Source organism: Malaya genurostris, chromosome 1, assembly GCF_030247185.1.
Source record: "Malaya genurostris strain Urasoe2022 chromosome 1, Malgen_1.1, whole genome shotgun sequence".
NCBI lineage: Eukaryota > Metazoa > Arthropoda > Insecta > Diptera > Culicidae > Malaya > Malaya genurostris.
In genome coordinates this window covers 3,043,515-3,066,975 of record NC_080570.1, presented here as the reverse complement: position 1 = coordinate 3,066,975, position 23,461 = coordinate 3,043,515, and the positions used below count along the sequence as shown (strand labels likewise).

Here is a 23,461-nt window from a genome sequence, read left to right as displayed (position 1 = left end):
ACTAGTCTCGAAAATACAAATTCGAGAGCTATAAACTATTATTATTGCCAAGCATGTAAATAAAGTATCTATAATTCCTTCAAAAATTCATGAGAAATAGTGTAATACTACAATTTTTCCTTTGAATCTAAACGTGTGGTAATCTATTAAGCATTCCATGAGATGTCGAAGTGAGTTCCACTTCAGAGTTTTTGGTTATTATTTACGGTACTTCACGAAACGGTTCGCTTGGCCAAAATTTTTTGGTATCGTCATCTTCTTTAAATTTTAAAAACTCATCACCATGTAATTCCAGAATCGGAGGTCGGAATCGGATAAAATTCATCAACTTTGTATGGAACCATAAGTTCTACGGTAAAGCAGCAGAAAGCGAAGCTGGTATAGCAAACAAGTCTTGAAGAACACGCAGAAAACGATAGGCAGCCGGCTGCTGATCTTCACGAGGTCAAGAAGGAGTTCGGCCAACTGAAAAAAAAAACAAAAAGGCACTGCACTGGGTAATTGTCAAGATTTGAAAGGGGACGATTCTTCCGGAGGTGCGTGGATGGAGGCAGTCGTTGGTTCAATCTACAACAAGGACGACAAGTTGGCCTACTGTAACTCTCCCGAATTCTTTACCGTCGACTGTCTCGCGCAACCACATCAAAATCAATAGTACGCGAAGCTTTGACTACTTAAAGCCCAAGGATCTATCAGATTCAATTTGACTATAATTTTTGTGGTTTTCCGTAGCCCAGATCATTGTTACGCTAAAATATTCATCGTTCTAATTTCATCGCATCTCAGCTGTGATAATACCAATTCATTGAAATGTGACTTTTCTAGCACGTAAATTGTACGGAAACGATATTGTTTAATTTTTCGAAATTATTAACATTTCATTGGTATTAACAATAGAACTCTACGATCAGGAATGCACCGGCCCATTCGTCCTAAATCACTCCCCGCTGGTCGGAGATTCCTTTGAGAGAATTGGAAATTTTTATCGTCTTGTAATCGCTACGAAGTTGAATAAAATTCATCACCACCGATTTGTCCAGATAGTTCAGTGTATCTCCGCCGCATACCTCCTGTAGATTTTCCACTTTCACAAGCAGCAGGTTGCACAGAGCATGAAGAACATCGAACAGCTGCGTAACGAGAGGAGCCTGTAAGGCTCGGGCACTTTTCCTGTACTCATTCACGTCACAGATCGCACACATCGCGCCGGCCGTGTTGTACTGGAACTGCTGCAAATGTTCGTAGATGACACGATGGTAGCGAACACCGAACTCGGTCATCGCGGCTGTTAGGTTTTCTCCGTCGATCGTTCGCTGAATCAGTGCAATCAATGGATTAATGTACTGAACCACCGACAGACAGGCACTCGAAGCGACCGTGTCCACATCCGAGTCGGGCTTGAAGTCGTTTTTCTTCTGCTCATTCTGAAGGAACGTTTTAACCCATCCAAAAATAGCATTCAGTGTTCGTTCCAGACCAGTTTCGATTTTGCTTTCGATCGATTCCAAATAGTACCGTTTCTTTTGAATACAATCAGTATACTGGGCCGTGGACAGGACATTTGGAATCACACTAGCGTTATACGTTTTCTCCAGCAAATGAACAATGGTGTTGCACTTTTGAGCGACATCGAAAAAATAAATTTGAGGAATGCTTTTGCACTCAGCAATCGGAATGGCTTGAAGACCGAGATCCAGTGCATAATCAACGTGTTCATGAAGAAGGAATCTCAACAGAATATCAACGATTTTCAGGATATGCTTCGGTAGGTCAGCTTCCCTCGACAACAGACAGCAACGTTCTAACGCACAAGAGGACTGCTGCAGAAGATTGATGGCCAATTCCTCCGAGAGAAACGTTTCGCCACCATAATCCTCTATCTGAGCAATGTTGATGTTTGCCCGGGTCCCAATCAAAGCTTGCATATCACGACGAAGCTCCTGGAATCGTTCCACTTGCTTTTTCTGGTGATTTTTGTTCTCGTAGAACTTTCGCAGCTCAATCTGACACTTTGCATCCAAGTTGCGGCATTCAACCTCAATGTATGAACTCAAATGTGTCGAAAATATGTTGGCTGTTAGCTTCTGGAGTAAATCGTCATCCGATTCCTTCATAAATTCCTGCAGCTCGTTCGAAAGCTTCAGGGTTCTTGAATAGAGCTCATACAATGACTTCAAATATTTACTCTCATCTTTCCTATCGTCCAGTTTAGTCTGCACAAATTGATTAATCTTTAGCTGATAAATGTTCAGAATAAATTTGCTCATAACTTGATCCGGTGAGTTGAACACCTGTTTTATGATTTTATAGTTTTTGTGACACAGGGGTACAATCCCGTCGAAAACATCCCGCCCTCCGTAGGTCACCGCTTGACTTTGCTCAATGTAAACATCAATCACTTGCGAATAACCTTTAAACTGAGACAGAATAGTGGATATTTCCTTCATTCGTTCGATACTCTCCATCTTCTGAGCTGTGGCGAACTCCTCAATCAGCTGCATCTCAATCTCATCGTACTTTCCTTCGATTTTTTTCTTTGCTGTTAGAAATCGACTCGCCGGAAGATCCTGGGATATCATGTACAACTTTTGTACGATATCGGCAGCCTCAAACAGTCTTGTCTTATCACTGTAAATATCGTTGACGATCGGACCCGGTGTCAAAAAATCTCCCATATGATTCAATAGTAACTGGGCTTCGACGGCTCGACTTCTCGGAATGTTAACATTCTCTAACTGCTCACCCAAATGAATCACTTTTCCGGCTACCGAATTTATCTTTTCGTCCAGCTGGTGAAAGTAATCCACCGAAACCTGATGTTTTCCGACAAACTTTTCGATTGCTTTGACAAACACCTTTTGCTCGTCCTTCAAGGCATCTTCCAGCTTGTCGCATTTACGCTGCTGGCGTTCCTGTAGAATTTTCAAATCCTTAATCGTTTCCACAAATGTCTGGTACAGTAAATCCGGGTCAAATTGATCTGATCCGATTTCGTTGTTGGTTCGCCAGCAAAGCCGTTCGATGAATTCCTCCACTTCGAAAGGATCCTGGAAGATGTCGACTGAATACAATGCGAACTACTTTTGTTTATCATTTGCACAAACCTGCTCAAGCTCTTCAACGTATTGCGACAGCATTTTTCAATTCTGGCAATAAATAACAAAGAAAATAAACAATTGTTCAATGCATCCTTCGAAAATTACGGGCGTTTTCAAAAACAGAAGATTTGTTATGACTGTTCATTTTACTGGTTTAACCAAGATGGAATATATGAATGGTGATAAGTTTTTTAAACGATACACTGATCAGAATCTAACAGAATTCGTTATACTTCCAGAGATGAGCAATTCGCTCCTGAGCTGTATTACTGAATCGAATCATAAAAATGAGCTGACAGTTCACAGCTCTATTTTAATAAATACCGCAGCTCTCCAACTCACTCTTTCTACCCAGTTCTCCGCATTGTGAAGAAGGACATTTCTTCTTCCACGAACTTTTGTTTGTTCTTCCAAACATGCATCTATCCTTCTTCAACGGATTAAATAAGACATTGCAAGTAAGCAATCATACCTCTCGCTCAATAGACACAACCAGGGATGTCATTTTTACAGACAGTAAACAAATGTGGCATAATAACTATGCTTCAGAGATGTTTGCTAATATGATTCAATGATTCAGTTTCGACCATGCGAACATATGAAAGAAAAACGGTGCATAGTACAGAATACCTTCAGCTCAATTTAAATAAGCTGTTGGACTGATTCATCGAATCGAATCACCTTGGTGAGCTCGCATTGTAAACTCAGTTATTAATTTGACGTGAACATGTCATGAAGTCATGTAAATCAATGAGAGTCTCTTTTAATTAACTCTTGTTAATAACTTCTTAATTTTCATGTTTACTTACAAAATATTCGTATAGAATTACAGACACTATTTCCATTTTCTAACAGTACCAGATGTTAAACGAACATTTGTATTCTTCTTCTATTTCTGGTCGACGTCACCTCACTTGAGATGACGTCGATTTGATGGCACAGCAACTAAGGCTATATTGCCGGTTAATTTTCATTTATAGTCCAATGGACTTTCTTTTCACAGGACTACAAGCTAAAATCTCGCTGTGTGGCTGCGTCGAGTCGTCAAAGTACGGATGAAAATCTTTTCTTTCTTGCAAAATACTCGAATTTTCTCCGGACTAACACGATGCAACGTGCTCACAATGAGCGATTTCTTCTAAAAATAACACGATTTTCAATGTTGACTTCAAGTATCTGGTTATTTTTGACAGTTCGATAACTATTTTCCGATACTAAAAAATCTTGCAAAAAAATTTATTTCAGATCTTTAATAAAAAATTGTTTTGTTTAATTTCTTTTTATTTATTTCAGTCAAAGAATATACTCTAATGGAAATAATCAATACATTGTCAATCGATGTAAGTTTTTTTCGAAGTTCAGCTTACGCTCTCCATATTGCAATTATCACTTGATATCATTTTATTTCCAGTACAAAAAAAAACAAATTACTTTGCATATGTTTAACTTTGCTATTTAGCTACTCGACAGAAAATAACGGCTCAATTCTTAAATTTTAACTAAAAGTTAAAATAATTTGCGAGTTGGTACACAGCTGAATTAACTGCAAATTTACTTTTTTTCACAATGAAAGTTAATTGTCATTTTGGCGAATTGGCTATAAAAAGGGCATATTAAAAGTGACGCGCCCCTTGCTTTCAACAGAACCTATCTGTTAAATTTATCAGAGTATAGTTGAATCAACATGAAGTTTACCGTTGACATCAACTAAACTATGGATAATATGGATTAAAAACTCGGTAAACTTCAATTTAAAAAAAAAACATTTTTTTCATTTTCCTTGACCAGTATTTCAAATTTTTGTTGTTAGTGTAAAAAATTGATTTAAAAAGTACCTTTGAATACATATAAATCATTCTCTACTATTACTCTTATTTTGTATACTCACGCTTGAATTTGATTGCTTCAAGCGGAGATCTATTGAAACTTAAGTGAAATTAGCGAAATTAGCAGGAATATTTTCACTCGTTTTTGATTTCTTCATTTCACTTGAATTTAGAAAGAGTTTTAAATCTCTGAAAAATTTTATTAGATCTTCAAATCGTACATTCGTAGTGATCTGCCCCTTTGGTCAATGTTATTTCATTTCATCAATTCAATTGTTATCAAGATATTGCGAATGCTATGAATTTTAAGACTTTAGTGATAAAAATTTTGACGGGAGCGTTTTGCTCGCACACTAATATTAATTCGAATGCCACATGTCGTTAACATCAGGGATGTTAAGTTAAATTTATAAGCAGGTTTCAAGAATTTTGTGCAATCGAACTGCTTTAATAGCAGTGGAAAAAATCGCTATCCAGCGAGTAAAAATGAAAGTCAAAAGCCCGAACGATGTAAATTTCAAAAATTTCCATTTACCATTAGATAATAAGTAATATCTTCAAAAATCTGCGGGTCCATAAATATCGGCAGCGGCAAACAAAAATCTCTGAATTGAGAGAAAAAAATTGCAAACGATGCATCACTAGAATTTCATATATAGGTTTATTTGCATATATAGGCTTATTTACTATATGAGTAATCATAAAAATTACAGTATATAGGGTAAAATCCTATCACTATCAGCCTTTGTTTAAAGACTAACGTTCGAATACAAAAAAAGGATTTGTTTTTCTTATTGTCAACAAACGTTACCCAACCATGTGTGTAACCAGGCTTCTTTCTACTGTGTTAGTTTGACGGAGCGTGTAGCATTTAGTGACATTGTCGTTTCGCTGTCAGGTGACGTTTGTTTCGGATCTGTTCGGTTGGCAGCGATCTTCGTAGTCGTGTCAGTGCCAGTGAGACTCAAAACGAGCCGTCAGTCGCGAAGAAAAATCTCTCTCGAAGGTTTCTTTCGGATCTCCGTTCGTGATTAGTGTTGCGCCGCGAATAAAAGAAGAAAAAAAAGATACCACTGATACTGCTTTTCTGCTGTCTCGACGAGAGAGAGAAGTGAAAAAAGGTGGATTAATAGTGCATTCTCGTCTTTTCGGGTTGGTTTACAGTTGAACAGAAGGACACAGCCGTTCCGGATTTACGAGTGGTTTACTAGGAAATGACAGCATCTGCTATGAGTCCCGAATAGTAAGTTTGCGCTAGGCAAGAGCCCGATTTTTCATACTGCTGACTATCCATTTTTCTTCCATCCGTTCACTTCTCCGCTCCGTGGCTCCCTACTTTTCTGCTCCTCTCGTGATCCGTTGCGTCTTGCAATCTCGCTTTGTAATGAAAATGATGACGACGTCTCTGCTCTGTTGTTGCAGCAAATTGGAAGGCAACGGGAATTGAAATTACTTTTCACACTGAAGTGATCAGAAAAACAACAGGAATGAACAGTGATTCAAGTGCGAATCCTATTTGTTACCGAATCGATTTTGGATTCCCTTGGTCGGCTTGACTGCCTGCCTCGAAACGGATAATGGTTTTCCTGTTCTAACCCAAATCTTGCGCCATTAGAACTAGGATTAAAGTCTATTCGTTCATTGTCTGATAAGCTGCTTTGTCGTGGAGCTGAAGTCTAACAAAGCAAATTCCACCAGTACGTCGTTTCACCGAGAGCCGTGCTTTTTCTGCGATTCCTGGGAACCATCATCTATTAGCGCCAGCAGTATAGTATTTCAGTTATGTGTGTGTTTGTTCGTGTATGTGCACTCGAATAAAATGAGTCACTAGCCGTGGTTGTTCAAACAGTGATCACTGACTGAATCACCAATACAGGCACACCCGAAATCAGACGTTACTCATTCATTGTTTGATAGAACATCGGTGTTGATTTTTTTTGTTTCTTATTTTTGTTCCTCGTTCGCTTTGCTGATGCTACCCACCCCTTCTTCAACCGTTTCGCTGTTATTTTCGGTAATGGCGTTCTTTAAATGGCCCACTTTGATGGGTTACAATAAACAAACAGTCGTTAGACTAGGCCTGGTACTAAAACATTGACTATGCAAACAAGGTTACATCCACAGACCTGTTCGTTACATCACTTTTCGAATGGGTTATCTAAATCTTGTGGATCTGACGGAATGTTTTCGAGGTGGATTTGTTTGTATTCGACGACTTTTTCTCATAACAGCATGTTTCAATACTGTCAAATTATCAGATATTTAATATCTCATCAAATAAGTGACCCGATCAAATTTGTAGGGAAGTTCAATAATAAACTATGCTATAACTGTGATAGTAGAACGAGGGACAGATTTAGACAGAATAAATATACTGCGTCTTATCTCGGTTTCCGATAGACGAATCGACAGTTTATTTTACTACTAAACACCAGAACCAGATGCGTATGTTCTATCGTAACCTCTGAGCGATTGTGACAACATTCGTTGTTGAGGTTTGGATTCCTCCAGTCAAAGGTCGCACTCGTGTTATTTATAAATAGTTTTGAGTACTGTTTATATACTACGATCTTAGAATCATGTCATCCAATTTGAACCCATTGATTAGCGATTGTTGTGTCTAGAGAAAGCAAAAACTAGCTACTGAACCAACTGCTTCCTGTTCAACAATCTCACCATAGGATATATCTCGCCATATCCCAGGAATATTTTGGGCCTCAAATGCTTCGATTGGTACCAAAAAACACTGATTGTTTTTTGGAGAAAAAAAGCATAGTGTTGAAAGATTTTTAAGACTGTTGAATTGTCACGCCACTCAGCAGTTCAACGTAAACCGCTAAGCAGACGTAAATTTTACTCTACTTGAGAAACACTTACTAATCAAAACCCTAGATGACTTTGTAGGTATTGCTGTCCGGCATTCTTGCTACATGTCCTGTCCATCGGGTTCTCCCGGTAGAGTGCAGCGAACTCGTCATTCATCCTTCGTCACCGTGCACCGTTCTTCTGAACATCGCCAAAGATTGTCCTTAGCACTCGTCGCTCGAATACTGCAAGTGTCTGCAGGTATTTCTCGGGCATAGTACAGGTCTCAAGACCGTAGAGGTCCAGCGGTTTCCTAAGCATTTTGTTCACTGTTCATCTGATGCGGGATCGGTCTTGACTTACCGCAGTCACTTGAAGCCGTGTGGTATCCGGCGGAATTATTTTTTACCAAGAATTGATCCACTGGTTTCCTGTTCCATGTCGTAAAAGGCCACAAAAATAGGAACTCCTAAGTCAAGGTGTATTTCCGTGCCGATGGCTGAATGGCTGCAGGAGGTTAAACATTGCAGTCGTGAACGGAATATCTTGGGTTTTTCCTCAAGGTGGTGTACTATACCCACTTTTATGGAGCCTAGTCGCTGATGGTTTGTTAAGGAAACTTAATAACCTTGGATTTCCGACTTATGGTTTTGCCGACGATTATCATATATTGATGACCGGTATAAGCATTAACACTCTCTTTGATTTAATGCAGCAAGCCCTGCGATCTGTTCAACAATGATGTTGTCAGGTTAGATTATCTGTAAATCCGGGCAAAACATCAAATGGTGCTTTTCACTCATCGTAGGATAATTACAGGAGCTCGTCCGTTGCAGTTCTTTGGTTCAGGGGTCACTGTGGTCGATCAAGTTAAATACGTCGGGGTTATTCTTGACTCAAAACTGAATTGGTCTGCTCACATTGACTTCAGGATTGTAAGAGCTGGCATGGCTTTCGGCCAATGCAGACGAGCTTTTGGAAAATCATGGGGACTCAAACCCAGATATATTAATTGGATCTACACAACTATTGTTAGACCAATTTTAGCATATGGATGTCTTGTATGGTGGCAGAAAGGAGAAGTCGCGACAGTTCAGTCAAAGCTAAATCATCTCCAAAGGATGGTCCTAATGGCGATGACAGGAGCATTCACGACAACTCCTAATGCTGCTCTAGAGGCGCTACTGTGTATTAAACCACTACATGTGTTCCTAAAACAAGAAGCATTATCTTGTGCATACCGTCTTAGGGTTACAGGGCTTTGGAACAGTAACCCATTAGATTATGCTACCAACCACACTCGCTTGTGGTCTCAAATGGTTACGTGGGATGAGTATTTACTCGCTCCTAGTGACCTAACTCTCACATGCAGTTTTCCTTTTAAAACATTCAATGTGAGCTATCCTCTTCGTTAGGAATGGTTGTCTGGTTGTCTGGAACGACAACTTGATGAACACATAGTTTGTTTTACGGACGGTTCTCTGTTGAATGGTCGTGCTGGTGCTGGTGTCTACTGTCGTGAAATGAGGCTGGAGCAGTCTCATTCACTTGGTAGATACTGTACTGTGTTCCAAGCAGAAATCTACGCAATTCTGTGTGGAGTACAATCGGCACTTCAGCAGAGGATCTGTGGTAAACGTATTTATTTTTGTTCCGACAGTTAGGCAGCCTTAAAAGCACTCAGTTCGAATGGCTCACGGTCGAATCTAGTGATCGCATGTCGAACTCAAATTGAAGACCTCAGCATTTCAGATGCTGTTTACTTCTTATGGGTACCCGGCCATTCTGGTATTACTGGAAATGAATGGGCTGATGAGTTGGCTAGAGCTGGTGCAACGAATGATTTCGTTGGTCCTGAACTAGCTTTACCACTTTCAACTAGTTGGATAAAGCACAAGATACGTTCTTGGGCTGCATCCAAACATGCCAGCTACTGGCGCAGCTTGCAAACTTGCGCTCAGACAAAAGCATTTCTACCAGATTTAAATCTGAAAATGTCAAAGTGTCTACTGCATTTCTCCAAGTATCATTGAAGTATTCTGGTCAGAGCTCTGACTGGACATTGCAAACTCATTTATCACATGGCTACTATTCAACGTGCTGAGTATTATTCGTGTGATTTGTGTAAGTGCGATTATGGTACTTCATATCATCTGATATGTAACTGTCCCGCAAAAGGATATTCTCTTGTTTCTCACCCAATGTGGTAAGGAGCTATAGTCAGAAGGGTTCATCGTTCTTCCTGGAGTGAATGAATCCCTTCTGTATTCACCTTAAATAGGGTTTAGCAGATTGTTTGGCATTCTTTGGGGGTACCGAATTTACTTCTGCTCGTACATACTGCGAGTCGTTCTGCATTCTTCCGAGAGTGCAAAATGGTGTCGCTTTTGTAAGATCTCTAAATCCTCTCGGGGGTTGGAGGTTTTATTAACAGCAGACTGTTCGGGACCTCGTAGAGGTTCAGAATTTCCATTTGCTTCCACTAAATGTGATCCTCAGCAGATTGTTCAGCATCCCTTAGGGGTGCAGAATTTACTTCTGCTTTTATGTGTTTTTGTGTCGTCAATTTTTCCCATCCTCCTAGTCCAACCCTTACCATTTCCTTTCAATCCTTCCCTCTTATATATCGGGAAAATGATGCTAAAAACAAATTGATGGCAAGGCACAAATCTCCAAATATCAAGGGGAACGTGCCATTTGAGCCAATTTGTTCTGATTCCTGATACCGCAGTCACTTTTGGAATCCACAGTGAGAACGACTTCTCGACTTCCTTCGTATTTCACGACTTGCATAGGGTTTTTAAATTAAAATAATTTTTATTCCGGTTCATTTGTTGGGAATTTTAGCGTAGTCGTCTACACATTTTTAATAAAATACAAACTAGTCAACCGATTAAACTGTTCACTCAGTCTTCATAATACCTCATTAATGATGTGCAATTTTTTGGGGGCCTCAATTTATTGATCCTTATTCGCAACACAAAGCTGTTACTTTAAAAGCTCGAAGAACATCCAACACGTGAACCAAGAACATAGACTCTGCTCACCCTTAAGGGGTAATTTACAATCTTCGAAAAACAACCATTGATGTAAAACTCAAAAGCAGTTTCCTTTGCAGTTGTTTAGAACATTTTTCTAAACAAACTTTTTTTTTCTTGAATATTCATCAAGCAGTAGCGGAGACAACTGCTTTAGCGTTTTTTTTTTTTTAACAAAGGCTGTTTTCCCGAGATTGTAAGTAGAACCTTATCTGTATTTAGTTTGTATCCAGTAAAATAAAAATCAAGAGCCAAATTGTATGCAGTAATATTTATAGCGCTTGCTCTAGTGTTCGGGATTTCGTTGTTCAGTCGCTTGTAATCAAATTCGTATTCATGTTTTCTCTGCGTGCAATTATATTAATAGCGTTAAGTCGTGCTTGTGTTACGCTTTGGTTTCCCAAGTTTGGCAGTCTAGAAGTAAAAAAAGATTTTTTCTTCATTGAACGATTTCGTCTGATTGACATTGGAAATTATTCTTAAGCAATCAAGAACTATTTCTAAATCTTTCCAACTCTGAAGCAGATCTAGCTTTGAATTTCATTCGCAGATGCACACATGTGCAAGCATCATACGAATCAGCAACAAGCAGCTGTGATCGGATTACTTTTGATCAAAGCAAATCAGTCAGCGCTTCGAATCGTTGCTGTCTGACAGCAACTTTTCACTGACGTGTTTCATGTGAGACTGAAGCTTTGGCGATATTTTTGCTTTATTTATAGACTGATATGTCGCTTACTCTTACCATCCATCGTCTCCGTTAGGGAAAGTGATTCAGCCAACTCAGTGTCTTAGCCTTATAGTTGTACATGTAAACAAAAATACGGGGCAGTATACTTTGAAATTGATATGTAGAAACATTTTCAACATTTAGTGATTGAAGCAAATTCGACTGAGCTGTAAGTGTTCAAGCTGTAAGTGTTCGTATTTCTATAGGTATTTTTCCTTGTATTTGTAGTTGGTCCACCTACTACTTTGGTCAAAAAGTTCCCGGAATTTATTCCAAAATCAAAAATACAAGATTATTCATCAAAAAAGTATTCTTCATCGACTGCAACACACTTACGCCAACGCTTGATCCAATGCTCAGAAAATTTTTTATATTCAGTTGTCGCGTTCCACGGAGCGGTTTTTCAAGTCGACCGAATAGGAAAAAGTCGCAGGGAGCCAAATCTGGCCTTTTTCGGCGAATTGCTTCGCGCAAACGTCTCATAACGCTCAAACAATACTTCTTGTTGACGGTCTGGCCTTGTGGGAGGAACTCATGATACACAACACCCTTGTAATCAATGAAAACGGTGAGCTTCACCTTCTTTTTCGACTGAAAACGACGTGGTTTTTTTTCGGTCGCGGCTCTTTCGGTGTACGCCATTCACTCGCTTGATGTCTGGATTGCGTGTCATACTCGTGAATCCACGTCTCGTCTCCAGTAGTAATCCGTTTGATGAATGTTGGGTCAGATTCAGCTTGGAAAGTCATGTGTTGCGACGTCAACGAGGTCTCTTTTATCATGTAGTTCAGGTCTTTCGGCACCAACTTTGCAGCGACACGTCTAAGGTTCAAATTATTAACCAAAATGTCAGATCCAAAATCAATGTTCTTCTCCTCTGTCATCTCTCTAATAGTCAATTTGCGGTCTACGGTCATCCATTCTATGATTTTGTTCATGTTTTCGTTGACTTTCGATGTCGATGGCATACCACTTCTCTCATCATCATTCCCAGACTCACGACCAGTTTTGAAACGTTCCAGCCACTGATAAACGACTGTTTTCTTCAGAGTATCGTTGCCGAAACACTATTCTAACATTTGCAATATCGTCGCACCATTGAAACCGTTTTCAACGCCAAATTTAATGCAAACTTGTTGCAAATTCTATTCCATTATGAAAACTACAAAATCGAGGACACGCACAATCGCAGATGTACCCCAATACAGCGTAACTTTTACAAATGTCGAGGTATCAAGCTGAAAATGTCTGAAAATTGGATCTTTTTGATCAAGGTACTACATAGAAAACAAAGACGTGTTATACATCAACAGGATTACAGTTTTTTGTTTCTGGTTTTCGTCTTGAAAAAACTGTTTTTCGTTTATTTACCACACAGTTTCCCGCAGTGAACAGCTTTTTGACAATATTGACATGTAGTAATCTGATTGTCGTAGGTAACAATTGATTTATAAGGAATCCTTGTGTCCTAACCGAAAGTCACATAAGAAGGTATAGCCTTCAGAATACCGAGGGAAAAGCTTTTCCACACTTTTTTTTCAATGGAAAGAATCTCTCTGTATTGCGATAGTTTTTTGAATAAATATATTGTTTACGGCTGAAGGAAGATCATGCACACGCACTTCCATATAAACTGGTATGTTACATTAATAATGCACGTCGTTATTATCTCTAGCAAATCGGATTGCTGGCGATTTCTCCAAGAATTGGATGTGCACAACATTATTTTTCTTATTGAATTGAAGCAAATGCAGTCTTTCATGATCAAGATGCATTTGCTCCTTAAGCAATGTTTCAATTTTTCGCTTCGAAGGTAAAATGTTTCACTGTCTGAAGATAACAATAATTGTAATTTTCGTGATGAAACTGTGAACGAAAAATTTTTTGGTTGTAGCGATCAGAGATGGGCGGATGGCTCGCAAACGGTTCAAAAGAAGCTCTGGAAGAATGAGTGAAGTTCTTTGCTGAAGAACGATAATTCACTAATATTTTCAAAATAAATAAAAGCAATTGAATTCTGTAAGAAAGTGTATTAATAAATATATATTGCGAAGAGGTAATAGTTTTTTTTTATTCAATAGTAAAAGAGGTAATAGTTTTCAAGAATGTAAATGGCATAATATACGACCTCCGAAAAAGTGCACAAAAGTGAACGTAATCTACTCTAACGACATTCACAAGAAAAACTGCAGTTACTATTAAACATTTTGTAACCACTGAAATATAAATATTTGCTTTCGTATGGTTTTCTCAGAAACACAAAATTTCTGATGAACGTATGAACGACTCAGGAGAACTAGTTCTTTCGGTAGAACCATCGGCTACAAATCGGTTCTTTGAAAGCAACTGTTTTGTCCACCTCGAGTATCGACTGTTTTGGATGAGATGTGAAAGCGAACAGATTCACTTTATTGCTTAGACGTTAGTAAGGATCAGAGGCAGTTTACATCCAGTTTTATAGAGAGTTGGATGCAATTCAATTCGCAAAAGACAATAACAATGTACACTATGTGGAACACGAAAACATTAAGAACAACATTCCAGTATATATGGAAGATACTGCTATAGAAGTGCGTGTGCATGATCGTCCCTCAAGCGTCATCGATCTTTATATTCGCAAAACTATGTCCCACTACGGAGAGATTCTCTCCATCGAAAAAGAAAAGTGGAAGAACTTTTTCCCAGGTATTCTAAATGGCGTACGTTTGTTACGCATGTGCTTGAAGAGGCCTATACCTTCTTATGTGACTTTCGGTCAGGATACAAGAATCCCGTGCAAATCACTTGTTACTTATGACAATCAGATGGCCACATGTCAGTATTACCAAAAAGCTGTTCACTATGGTAAGCCATGTGATAAACTGGACAAGGAGACAACTACACCAAAGGACAACGGTGCTTCCCAGTACACCTGTGACAGCCACCAACAACAATGAAGCATCCCCTTCAACGAAACCATCCAACGTATTCCCTATAGAACAAAGTACACCAGCTGCAGTTAACAATCTACCCAACGCCTGTCAAATAAGTAACGATTTTCCGCCAATAACAGTGATGCCGAACCAATGAACGGGAGCGTGAAAAGTGAACCACTGCTCCCCCTTCATTCGCTAGATAACAGCGAAAGCGCGTCTCCTCCAAGGAAAAAAAAAATACTACGCGTTAAGCTTAAGTGCAAAAGAGGCAAATAAAAACAACTATAAAAAAAGAAAGAAAAGGATCAGAGGTAGACGAAATCCTCCACCAACTCAAAAGAATCTGCATCTTTTGTGATCCAAGATGAATCTCCTATCGTCTAATGTACTTTGGTTTTGACACATTCATCACCGGTCCGTACTTTGCTGCATAGTACAGCATTGCCACAAAAGCAGACAAATTGGCCGGATTCCGTGGAAAACGTAAACTCGCTGTTGAAGTCGGCTAGTCGCATTCTACTTTCCACAGCGATGTTGAAACATAGGGATGAGAGTCCGTCACCTTGTTGAAGTACCACGCAAGATATTATAATAAAATCGCACCCACTCATTATGCTACTAACGCACGAGGCGATAGCACCCATTCGACCCCGTTCTATTGACCAAAAGTCATCAAAGACACACGGGAAGGCATGAGATAGGAACTTGTGAGCACTTAGTTATGTCACCTTTTGACGACCAGGTGAAGATCTGATCCGTCGTCAAGCCATACCTTATATCAAACCCAGTAAAACCGCCTCGAACAAAATATTTGAAGCTTTTGAACATTTACCTGTAGTATGGGAAAAGCGTGTCATCCAAAGCTCATATTGTGCATTTTCGATGTAGATTTTTCACGTTTCCATTGCTGTTTGTTCAGAATTCTCCAACCGAATTGGATACGTACATATCAAGAAAAGAATCATAAAAAAGTTGCAAATCTGAAAAGAAAAAGTCAATCCGTTTTGTCTATCATTAATTTGAAACTGTTCGCACTTTGACTTCGAGTTAATCTTATCATCCGTCAGCGGTTTTTTGTTTTTGTTTTCCGAACATGAAAATATTCGCACGTTTTGAAAAGTTATTGCCCTGGACCATTAAACTCATAAATCTATTAATTATTCCAGCGATTACCTATTCAAACTGCTGCTGATCGGCGACTCGGGTGTCGGAAAGTCATGTCTACTGCTGAGATTTGCCGTAAGAACCAACTAGCAATACATTTTCTAGAATACGACATTACAAAGTTTCTTTCATTTTTTTTTGGCCCGTCGTTACGGAATCTCTACTGTGGACATCATTAAAAAAAACGAAAACTACATTCATCAGGACGATACGTACACGGAAAGCTACATCAGTACAATCGGAGTCGACTTTGTAAGTGATGTTGAACGTGAAATATTTTGAACAGTACTAACAAAGTTTCTTTTAATTATTGCAGAAAATTAGAACAATCGAATTGGATGGGAAGACGATCAAACTACAAATCGTAAGTGCACTTTAGTTTATTCTATTAGAATATCAATTCGAATTAAGATATCTGTGCTGTAAAAAAGAGCTCGCATAAATTCCACAAATGTTAACAACAAGAAGTTAGTGTCTCTACTCTTCTTGTCCAAACTGACACGATTTTCACCTTTTCCATTACAGTGGGATACTGCCGGACAGGAACGTTTCCGCACGATAACGTCATCGTACTATCGAGGTGCACATGGTATCATCGTGGTGTACGACTGTACCGATCAGGAGTCCTTCAACAACGTGAAACAGTGGCTGGAGGAGATCGAGCGTTATGCCTGTGAAAATGTCAACAAACTACTAGTAGGCAACAAGTGTGATCTGCAAACTAAGAAGGTAGTCGACACGACTACGGCTATGGTAAGACTCTCTCTCTCTCTCTCTCTCTCTCACCGGGTTATAACCGATTTCGTTCGATTAACGGCGTTCTTCCTTCACCTCGCTCACAGGACTATGCAAATCAGCTCGGCATTCCATTCCTGGAGACATCCGCCAAGAATGCCACCAACGTAGAGCAGGCTTTCATGACGATGGCAGCGGAAATCAAGAATCGTGTCGGACCAACGTCGAGTTCAGCGGAAGCACCTAGTGCTGTCAAGATCGACAAAGGTCGCAATGTTGAGGCAAAGTCGGGCTGCTGCTGAACAGTTTCTACTACATTTCATTCGCTCGTACGTTCTGTTTCTAGTGTACATTTCAGCCCAAAAAAAAACAAGTAAACAAATTCAGCAGCAGGAAACCAAGCGTGTTTTCGTGTTTCTTCTATGATTACTTCAAACTTCAAATGATTGTGCACTGTTCTTCTACTATAATAGTTCTCAATAAAATACAATCGAGTATTGCAGCAGCCGCGGCAGCAGCAGCAGCAGCAACAGGTACGCAAATACCTTTTTTTTTTCGTTTTCGAACACGCATTCTCACATTCAATCGAAAGTAAATCTATATACAGACTACAACACAGCAGAAATGATAACCAGTTTAGGACGCCGCAAGTCTGGTTCTATTTATCTAGGAAATAGGAACAGTGAAACAAGAAAAGCATACGCGCGCAGATAAGGAAGAAAAGCAAGAAAAGGTAGCGAATGTTGAAGAATAAACGCTAGCATAAGAGAAACAATATTATTCATTAGAGGAAAATACTTTTACTAGAGCGAACCAACCAAGAGAAAACTAGCTAAAGTTTGGATGAACAAGTGACAGGCTAATATTTGTATTGATGAATGGTAGGAACCGCTTATACAGTAAAAAAAGGTGAATTTTGAATAAATTAGCAAAGCATTAGTTTTGCCATCGGTTTAAAAAAAGAACAGAGCTCCGTTCTTTTCCGAAAACAACAACAAAAAAACGACAGTCTTGAAAGGTTGGACATAAAACAACGACCTTAACGATCGAGGAAAAGGTAAAACAATCCAAACCCGGCCTCCCACTTTGTATTCTTTGTGCATATTATTGGCATTTTCAGAACCTTTCCGAGTGGTCGTTGCAGAATGGCCAACTGACAAGCAGGACAATTTGAAAATCGCGAAATTCCACTAGTAAATAGCGACCTAGTTTGATCCCGTTCATCAATTTTTAATACGATTGAAAGTAAATCCACTCTAACGGTTTTTTTGTCTGAAACGTAGAAAGAACTATACAAATCGATAGACGGCCCTCTGATTGCAGGGCAGTAGAATGGGAAGTAAATTTCCGTAGGCTCTTATCATATAGTTTATATTCATAATATAATAAGCTGAGTCTTTTTTTTGTGTCTACTACATTTATTTTAAACAAGCAAGTGATGAAAAGTTTATATCGGATGTATTTATTCATTAGTCTGACGCAATTCGTTCTATTAGAAGAAGAAAAAAAAAACAAATTTATTTTAGTCAGTTTCTTTCCTCACATTTGATCCCAACCGTAGGAACAATACTTTTTCCGAGTGTATTCCCTGAACACAAATACAATAGAGTCAACATAACGAAATTTCCCTTCTCGGTTTTGCCCATCATGCACGCAAATATTTTGTACTTTCTACAACTACAAACAGCTACTATTACTACTACTACTACTACTACTTGATCGTTCTGAAACAGAGAAACCAATGACAAATTCATAAGATTCCGTATGGTTTGGAAGACACGAAACAAAACTGAATCGAAAATAACAGCAAAAGCAGCACGCAACCAATAGAATGGAATCCGGGGAAAAAAATACAACTAACAAATCGTAAATAAAGAAAAAAACTTTAAAATCAAACTGTCTTAGCTTTTATTTATTTTTGTCCTTCAGAAAACAGCAATTCTTCGAAGATATCTCTGTTGTCCCCTTTCTCATGCTTATTCTTTTTTTTTTTGTTCTATGTGTATGTCAACGTATCTTGAACAAGTGTAAAGTAGGCCACGATTTCTCTGCTGCAGGGTAAAAAACAATTGTTGACAGTTTCAAAGAAGCGAAAAACAGAAGTAAACAAATGCCAAATCAACGAGTTTCAACCGGTGGAGCTCTCAACGTGTAAACACGTTTATTCGCGGATAGTGCGTAAAAAATTCGAGTAATTCGCGAGAAGGAAAGAAAGTATTTTCGTGCTGAAGTGGCGACGCCGCGAGATACCATCGGTATTCAAAAATAGTAAAGTCCATGTGATTGTAAACGGAACCGCTGGATGTATGTTCATTGTAACCTTTCCAATCAAAAACAGAAAGAAGAAAAAATCAATAAGTGAGCACGTCGTCTCGTGTTAGTGCGGTGAAAGATCCAGTATTTCACGGGAAAGTTGCTAATTGCGAACCCAACACAGTGCGTGTTTGATTGAGGACACAATCCCAGGTTAGTTTCAGTTTTTTTTCAAGCAAAAACTACATTCGTAAAAAAAAGCGCTCATCCTTTCGTTAATTCGGATATCCCCCAACCTTTTTACCACCGTCAGAAATAAATGCGAAAACGTGCTCGCTTCGTCCTACCATTTTATGTCGTTTTCGCTTGATGCCAAACCTAACCCAGTTTCCACCCTAACTGATGTCAAACCGTTTGTTTGAAGCTAGTTTCGAACCTAGTGTCATCGTTGTTGAACTGAAAATCGCGGTAGTTTCAAACCTGGTTTTTAGATAAGGTTTTGCTCAATCCCCCGTTGCAAACTGCGAACCCAACACTGTTCCGTGAAAAGTGTTTGTTTGATGAAACTACCCTGGGTCAGTTTCAGTTTTCTCAAGCGAAAACTACATTATTTATTTGATGTTACATAATGGTGCAATGACAAATTCTCGTCTGAAGAGTTACATATTTTTATAAAGTTCTATTTTTTGTCGGCTCGTTTGCCTTTAAGCTTAACGTGGCCGTTGAACAGTAATAACATTTTTTATTGCTGGATCTCGTTATATTTTTCCTCGGAGAATAGGCATTCTCATTGCTATTTAGCGAATAAATGGGAAATCAGTGGTTCGCTATTCACGCTGTGGTCCATCGCTTTGGTGTCGCACACAAACGTTATAACTTTTATTAGTCCATAAAACAACAACCTTCCTTTTATTTGTTCACCCGTTGAGTGCGTTTTTAGCTGCAAATGTTCCTACATTCTTCATAGAATAGAAATAATGGATTCACCGAGAAGAGTGTTCGATTGTTGTTAATGACTACCACAGTGTTTCGGTAGTATTAACATGTAGTTATTTAATTGTCGTAGGTAACAAGTGATTCACTCTGAATCCTTGTGACCTAACCAAAAGTAACATAAGAAGATTCAGCCTTCTTTAGCGCTTCCGTAACAAACGTAAGCCATTCCGAATACCGGGGATAAATTCTTCCACACTTCCTTGTCGATAGAGAGAATCTCTACGTAGTGGAGAATACGTACGACAAAAATAGATAAATTCCGATCCAGTTGTAACAACAAGACGATCAGCTAAACCTCAGTGTCTTGAATGGCTTGCGACCAGCAGTAAAAGATACCCCATGACCCCATAACTTCTAGGTAAGAAAAGGGGAAAAAAGTGACAACTCTTTTAAAAGTGTTGCAATAATTTTAGGTTCACCCTTTAATAATTTTTTTTTATTTGGGCCTTATTTCTTTTTTAAATATAAGATTCCCTGAATTAAATTTCAATTACCATATATAAGTTTATTATTTATTAAATGTTGGATGATATTATGACACATGAATGATACGATGTTACGTTTTTCAAATGAACAAAACACGCACGAGTAATGAGAATCTGAGTGGTGATCCTTACATAGAATAAAGTTTAAATAATTTAATCGATTCGTCACATAGTGTATAATAATTTAATGGTTCTAACCAGTTAAAATTAGAGTACGTAAAATTGCACTTAAAAATCGCTTTAGCAAAAAAAAATCTCGCACAACACGTGGACATGTTCACCAATCCTACATATTCTGCAGCAGTTCCTCGGTATCCTTGTTGTAAGCGTCGATCCCATCGCCGACCGTGTCGATGTTCTTCGACGTAACCGTAGATGACGAAGCCGACGTGGATGTTGTGTTTCTCGGAGCTACCAGCTGGAATTTTGTTCGTTTGGGAAGATTGTGTTCGAGTTCCTCTTGCTCGTGTAGCGGACTATCGAAAGCATCCGAGTCGCTGAAATCGATAACCGAAGAGCTCTTTCGTCCTACTGATTCAGTATCGTGCGTAGTTGAAGCAATCGGAACCACCGGGCGTCCCTCGGAACAGTCACCGATTTCTTCCGGTCGCTGGTGCTGCGGTTGTCTTTCGAGCCCGATTTCCTCATCGTCATCATCGGCCAGTTGTTTTTTCATATGATTTATCACTTCTTTCTTCTCATTCAGGATGCTGATACATTTGGTTATCAGTTCGATTTCGTACAGACGGTTATCCTCTTCCTGCTGACGTTGAAACTCAAGCAACTCCTCGTGTTCTTCCTTCAGTTCCAACAAAATTCGATTTCGCAGTTCAATCACACCGCGGAGGTGACTTTGGACATTGATTGAATTTTGCAGAACATCCGACAGCAAACAAGGTGATCGGAGCAGGATGACCGACCCATACGTTACCGTCAGTGGACCACCAATTTTCCGCCAAACGAAGTTGTTGTCTTCAACGGAATAACTGAACCCGGATGCACCACCATCCGTGCAGAGTGCAGTCTTTGTTTCAGTCAGGAATTCCTCTAAACTTTTCTCCAGCCGAATTGCCGTCTGCTGTAACACTTCGTGGTCAATTTCACTCAAAAAGCTTAACGGAGTATTGTAAATCGGACTGAAAACGATGATTTTAAGCAAAATTTTTCTGTCTCCCCAGGTACTTTCCACCAAGGCATAATGGTTCCAGGCACTATCTCCCGTTGCCGCCGTAATCGGTAATTTGTTCAAGTAGATATTATCGTAGTCCAGATCCATCACGTCTGAAATCAGAACCAGTGCCAATATTCACTACTTGTTTGGTACAAATTAAATCTTACCTTACAGTAAATCAGCCAACAAGGTTTTGTTTTATTTTCTTCACTTGTGCGAATATGGCAGACACTACTCAATTCCTTTGGAGTGGAGATGAGTGCGTCTTGCGTATGCGTAACTTAATGGTATTAACCCGTCACTGACAACATCAACTATCAACCGTAGAGAGAACTGATTGGTGATGGATTTCCAGTTTTTTCTTGTGTTTCGAGTGCCTCTCCGGTGATGACACACGAGGAAGCTTTCATTCAATTTCAAAAAATAAGTAAACGCAGCAACCAAACTGAAAGCTTGATTGCAACTAGGGTTGCCAGATTTTGTATTACTTCATGCCACTGAAATGAAAACTTTTCAATGCTACAATTATTGCTTCTCTTCTCTCTTCTTGTCAACAAACAAAAAATAATATGCGGACTTATAACAACCTAACCAGATGTTTGATGTCTTAAGAAGGAACCAGTTTATGATAGAAAATTGTCAAAATTGTCAATTGAACAGTTGGTATTTGAAATTCGGTGTTTAAAATTGTATGCCAATAGTGTTGTCGGGGTAAAAATTCCTTTTTTATAATGAAAATTTCATCACATTTCACGAACAAATCGCGAATAACAAATTTTATTTTCGAGTATGGCATCCTCAGGTGAGTCCGCATCGAATCTCGTACATAGAAGTAGAGGAGAGAAATGTCAAATTTGTGCGCACCAAAATACCAGCACAGAGCACCCATACATTTCTTCAACGACAGTTGTTGAGCTTGGCCGAGTGGTACACGCAGAGAAATTGAGCTAGTTTAAAATAACAAAACAGTCAGTAGATTTCAAAATATGATTTCTGTTGATTTCAAGCTAGAATATGATTATTTTGAACCAATTTCTTCCTTCTACATCAACAACTATATCTATTTGATTTGAAAACAAATTCTCATCCTGGCTAACGAAAAACATGGTTTGTTTTGGCAGATTTTATCGTTGAAATAAATCAGCCATTTATTACATGTCAACAAATGTTGAGTTGAAGTTATTGGCAACGTATTTGTTGATTCAATCGTGTTTGACAATTATATCAAGAAAAAAATTGGTTCATTTTATCTATGGTCTTATTTGTGTAATGACAACTAAGTTTATTGTTTGAATTAATCATATCAGTTTTGTTTCTCATAAACCAGAGAATTTTTTCCCGTGGATAATCGAAAAAGTTTGCACGTGTTTTAGAAGGAAAATTTAAGTGTTTCATTCGTTTCCTTGGTGTCTTTTAACAGTTCAAGTGTATGTATGGATAATTCAAAATATTACTAAACTTGCGCTACATTACATATCTCGTTTTTCACAGAAAATATTTGATCTTAGCCAGATTAATGGAGCACCGAATTAATGATTGGGCCCAACAGCTATTGAAAGCAATTAATAATTTGAAAATGGATAAAATTCGAAATAAAATTAGTTTAAAAAATTACCTTGAAAATTAGTTCGAAAGAAATCTCTTTTTAAGAATAATGACAAACAAAAATGTATGATTTTAAAAAATAAAAGCGTTTATTGAGATACTAATTATTTTAGGTTTGAATCTAATCGTTCATTTCAACTGCCAAACTTTTAAATTCAAAGAACTAATAATCTTATCTTTATCTAAAGTTAGTTCATTTTAAACTTATTTTGAAAGTTAAATTTACCATGAAATTGTTTGTCAAGAAATTGACAGGAACGCGCAAGTAAAAATTTTGTTATTTTTAACAAAATATTTCTCGAAACAAACTGATGCACTGAGCAAAATCAAATGTTTTGTTTTGTAGCTTCAAGCAAATTTATTCGCAATTTCAAATCAGATTTTCTTTTGTCACTATTTCAACAAAATAAATCGTTGCGTGAAACCAAAATTTAGTTATTTTTACAATATTTTTCTCTGCGTGTATAAAGTAAACCGTATGAAATTGAATCCTGACAAATGCTCGACCATCACGTCCTCGGAGAAGAAAGAGCCATTTCATTTTGATTACTTTATGGAAGGATCCCCGATAGTCAGAACGACGTGTGTTAAAGACCTTGGTGTCTTTCTCGATGAGCAACTGACATTCAAGCAACACATC

At 38.6% G+C, this 23,461-nt stretch overlaps 3 protein-coding genes across 4 annotated transcripts; 1 reads left to right on the top strand and 2 right to left on the bottom strand.

The window, feature by feature from the left end:
- Nucleotides 1–827: 827 nt before the first annotated feature.
- Nucleotides 828–3,243, bottom strand: LOC131429911 (exocyst complex component 5). The gene is made up of 2 exons (XM_058594367.1): nucleotides 3,105–3,243; nucleotides 828–3,047 (listed from the first exon to the last, which is right to left on the bottom strand). Exons 1-2 carry the CDS (start codon nucleotides 3,135–3,137, stop codon nucleotides 933–935), a joined length of 2,148 nt encoding a protein of 715 aa, XP_058450350.1. The 5' UTR covers nucleotides 3,138–3,243; the 3' UTR covers nucleotides 828–932.
- A 2,630-nt stretch (nucleotides 3,244–5,873) lies between these two features.
- Nucleotides 5,874–18,207, top strand: LOC131429905 (ras-related protein Rab-1A). Its single transcript, XM_058594356.1, has 6 exons — nucleotides 5,874–6,167; nucleotides 15,579–15,651; nucleotides 15,781–15,828; nucleotides 15,893–15,940; nucleotides 16,102–16,329; nucleotides 16,419–18,207. The coding sequence occupies exons 1-6, from the start codon at nucleotides 6,139–6,141 to the stop codon at nucleotides 16,611–16,613; spliced, it is 621 nt and encodes a 206-aa protein (XP_058450339.1). The 5' UTR covers nucleotides 5,874–6,138; the 3' UTR covers nucleotides 16,614–18,207.
- Nucleotides 18,208–20,049: 1,842 nt separating this feature from the next.
- Nucleotides 20,050–21,637, bottom strand: LOC131429890 (uncharacterized). 2 transcript variants are annotated; one of them, XM_058594342.1, is made up of 2 exons: nucleotides 21,389–21,637; nucleotides 20,050–21,326 (listed from the first exon to the last, which is right to left on the bottom strand). In XM_058594342.1, exon 2 carries the CDS (start codon nucleotides 21,319–21,321, stop codon nucleotides 20,332–20,334), a length of 990 nt encoding a protein of 329 aa, XP_058450325.1. In that variant the 5' UTR covers nucleotides 21,322–21,326; nucleotides 21,389–21,637; the 3' UTR covers nucleotides 20,050–20,331. The 2 variants fall into 2 exon arrangements, with proteins under 2 accessions (XP_058450325.1, XP_058450320.1); XM_058594337.1 differs by having other exon boundaries at nucleotides 21,384–21,635.
- Nucleotides 21,638–23,461: the final 1,824 nt, after the last annotated feature.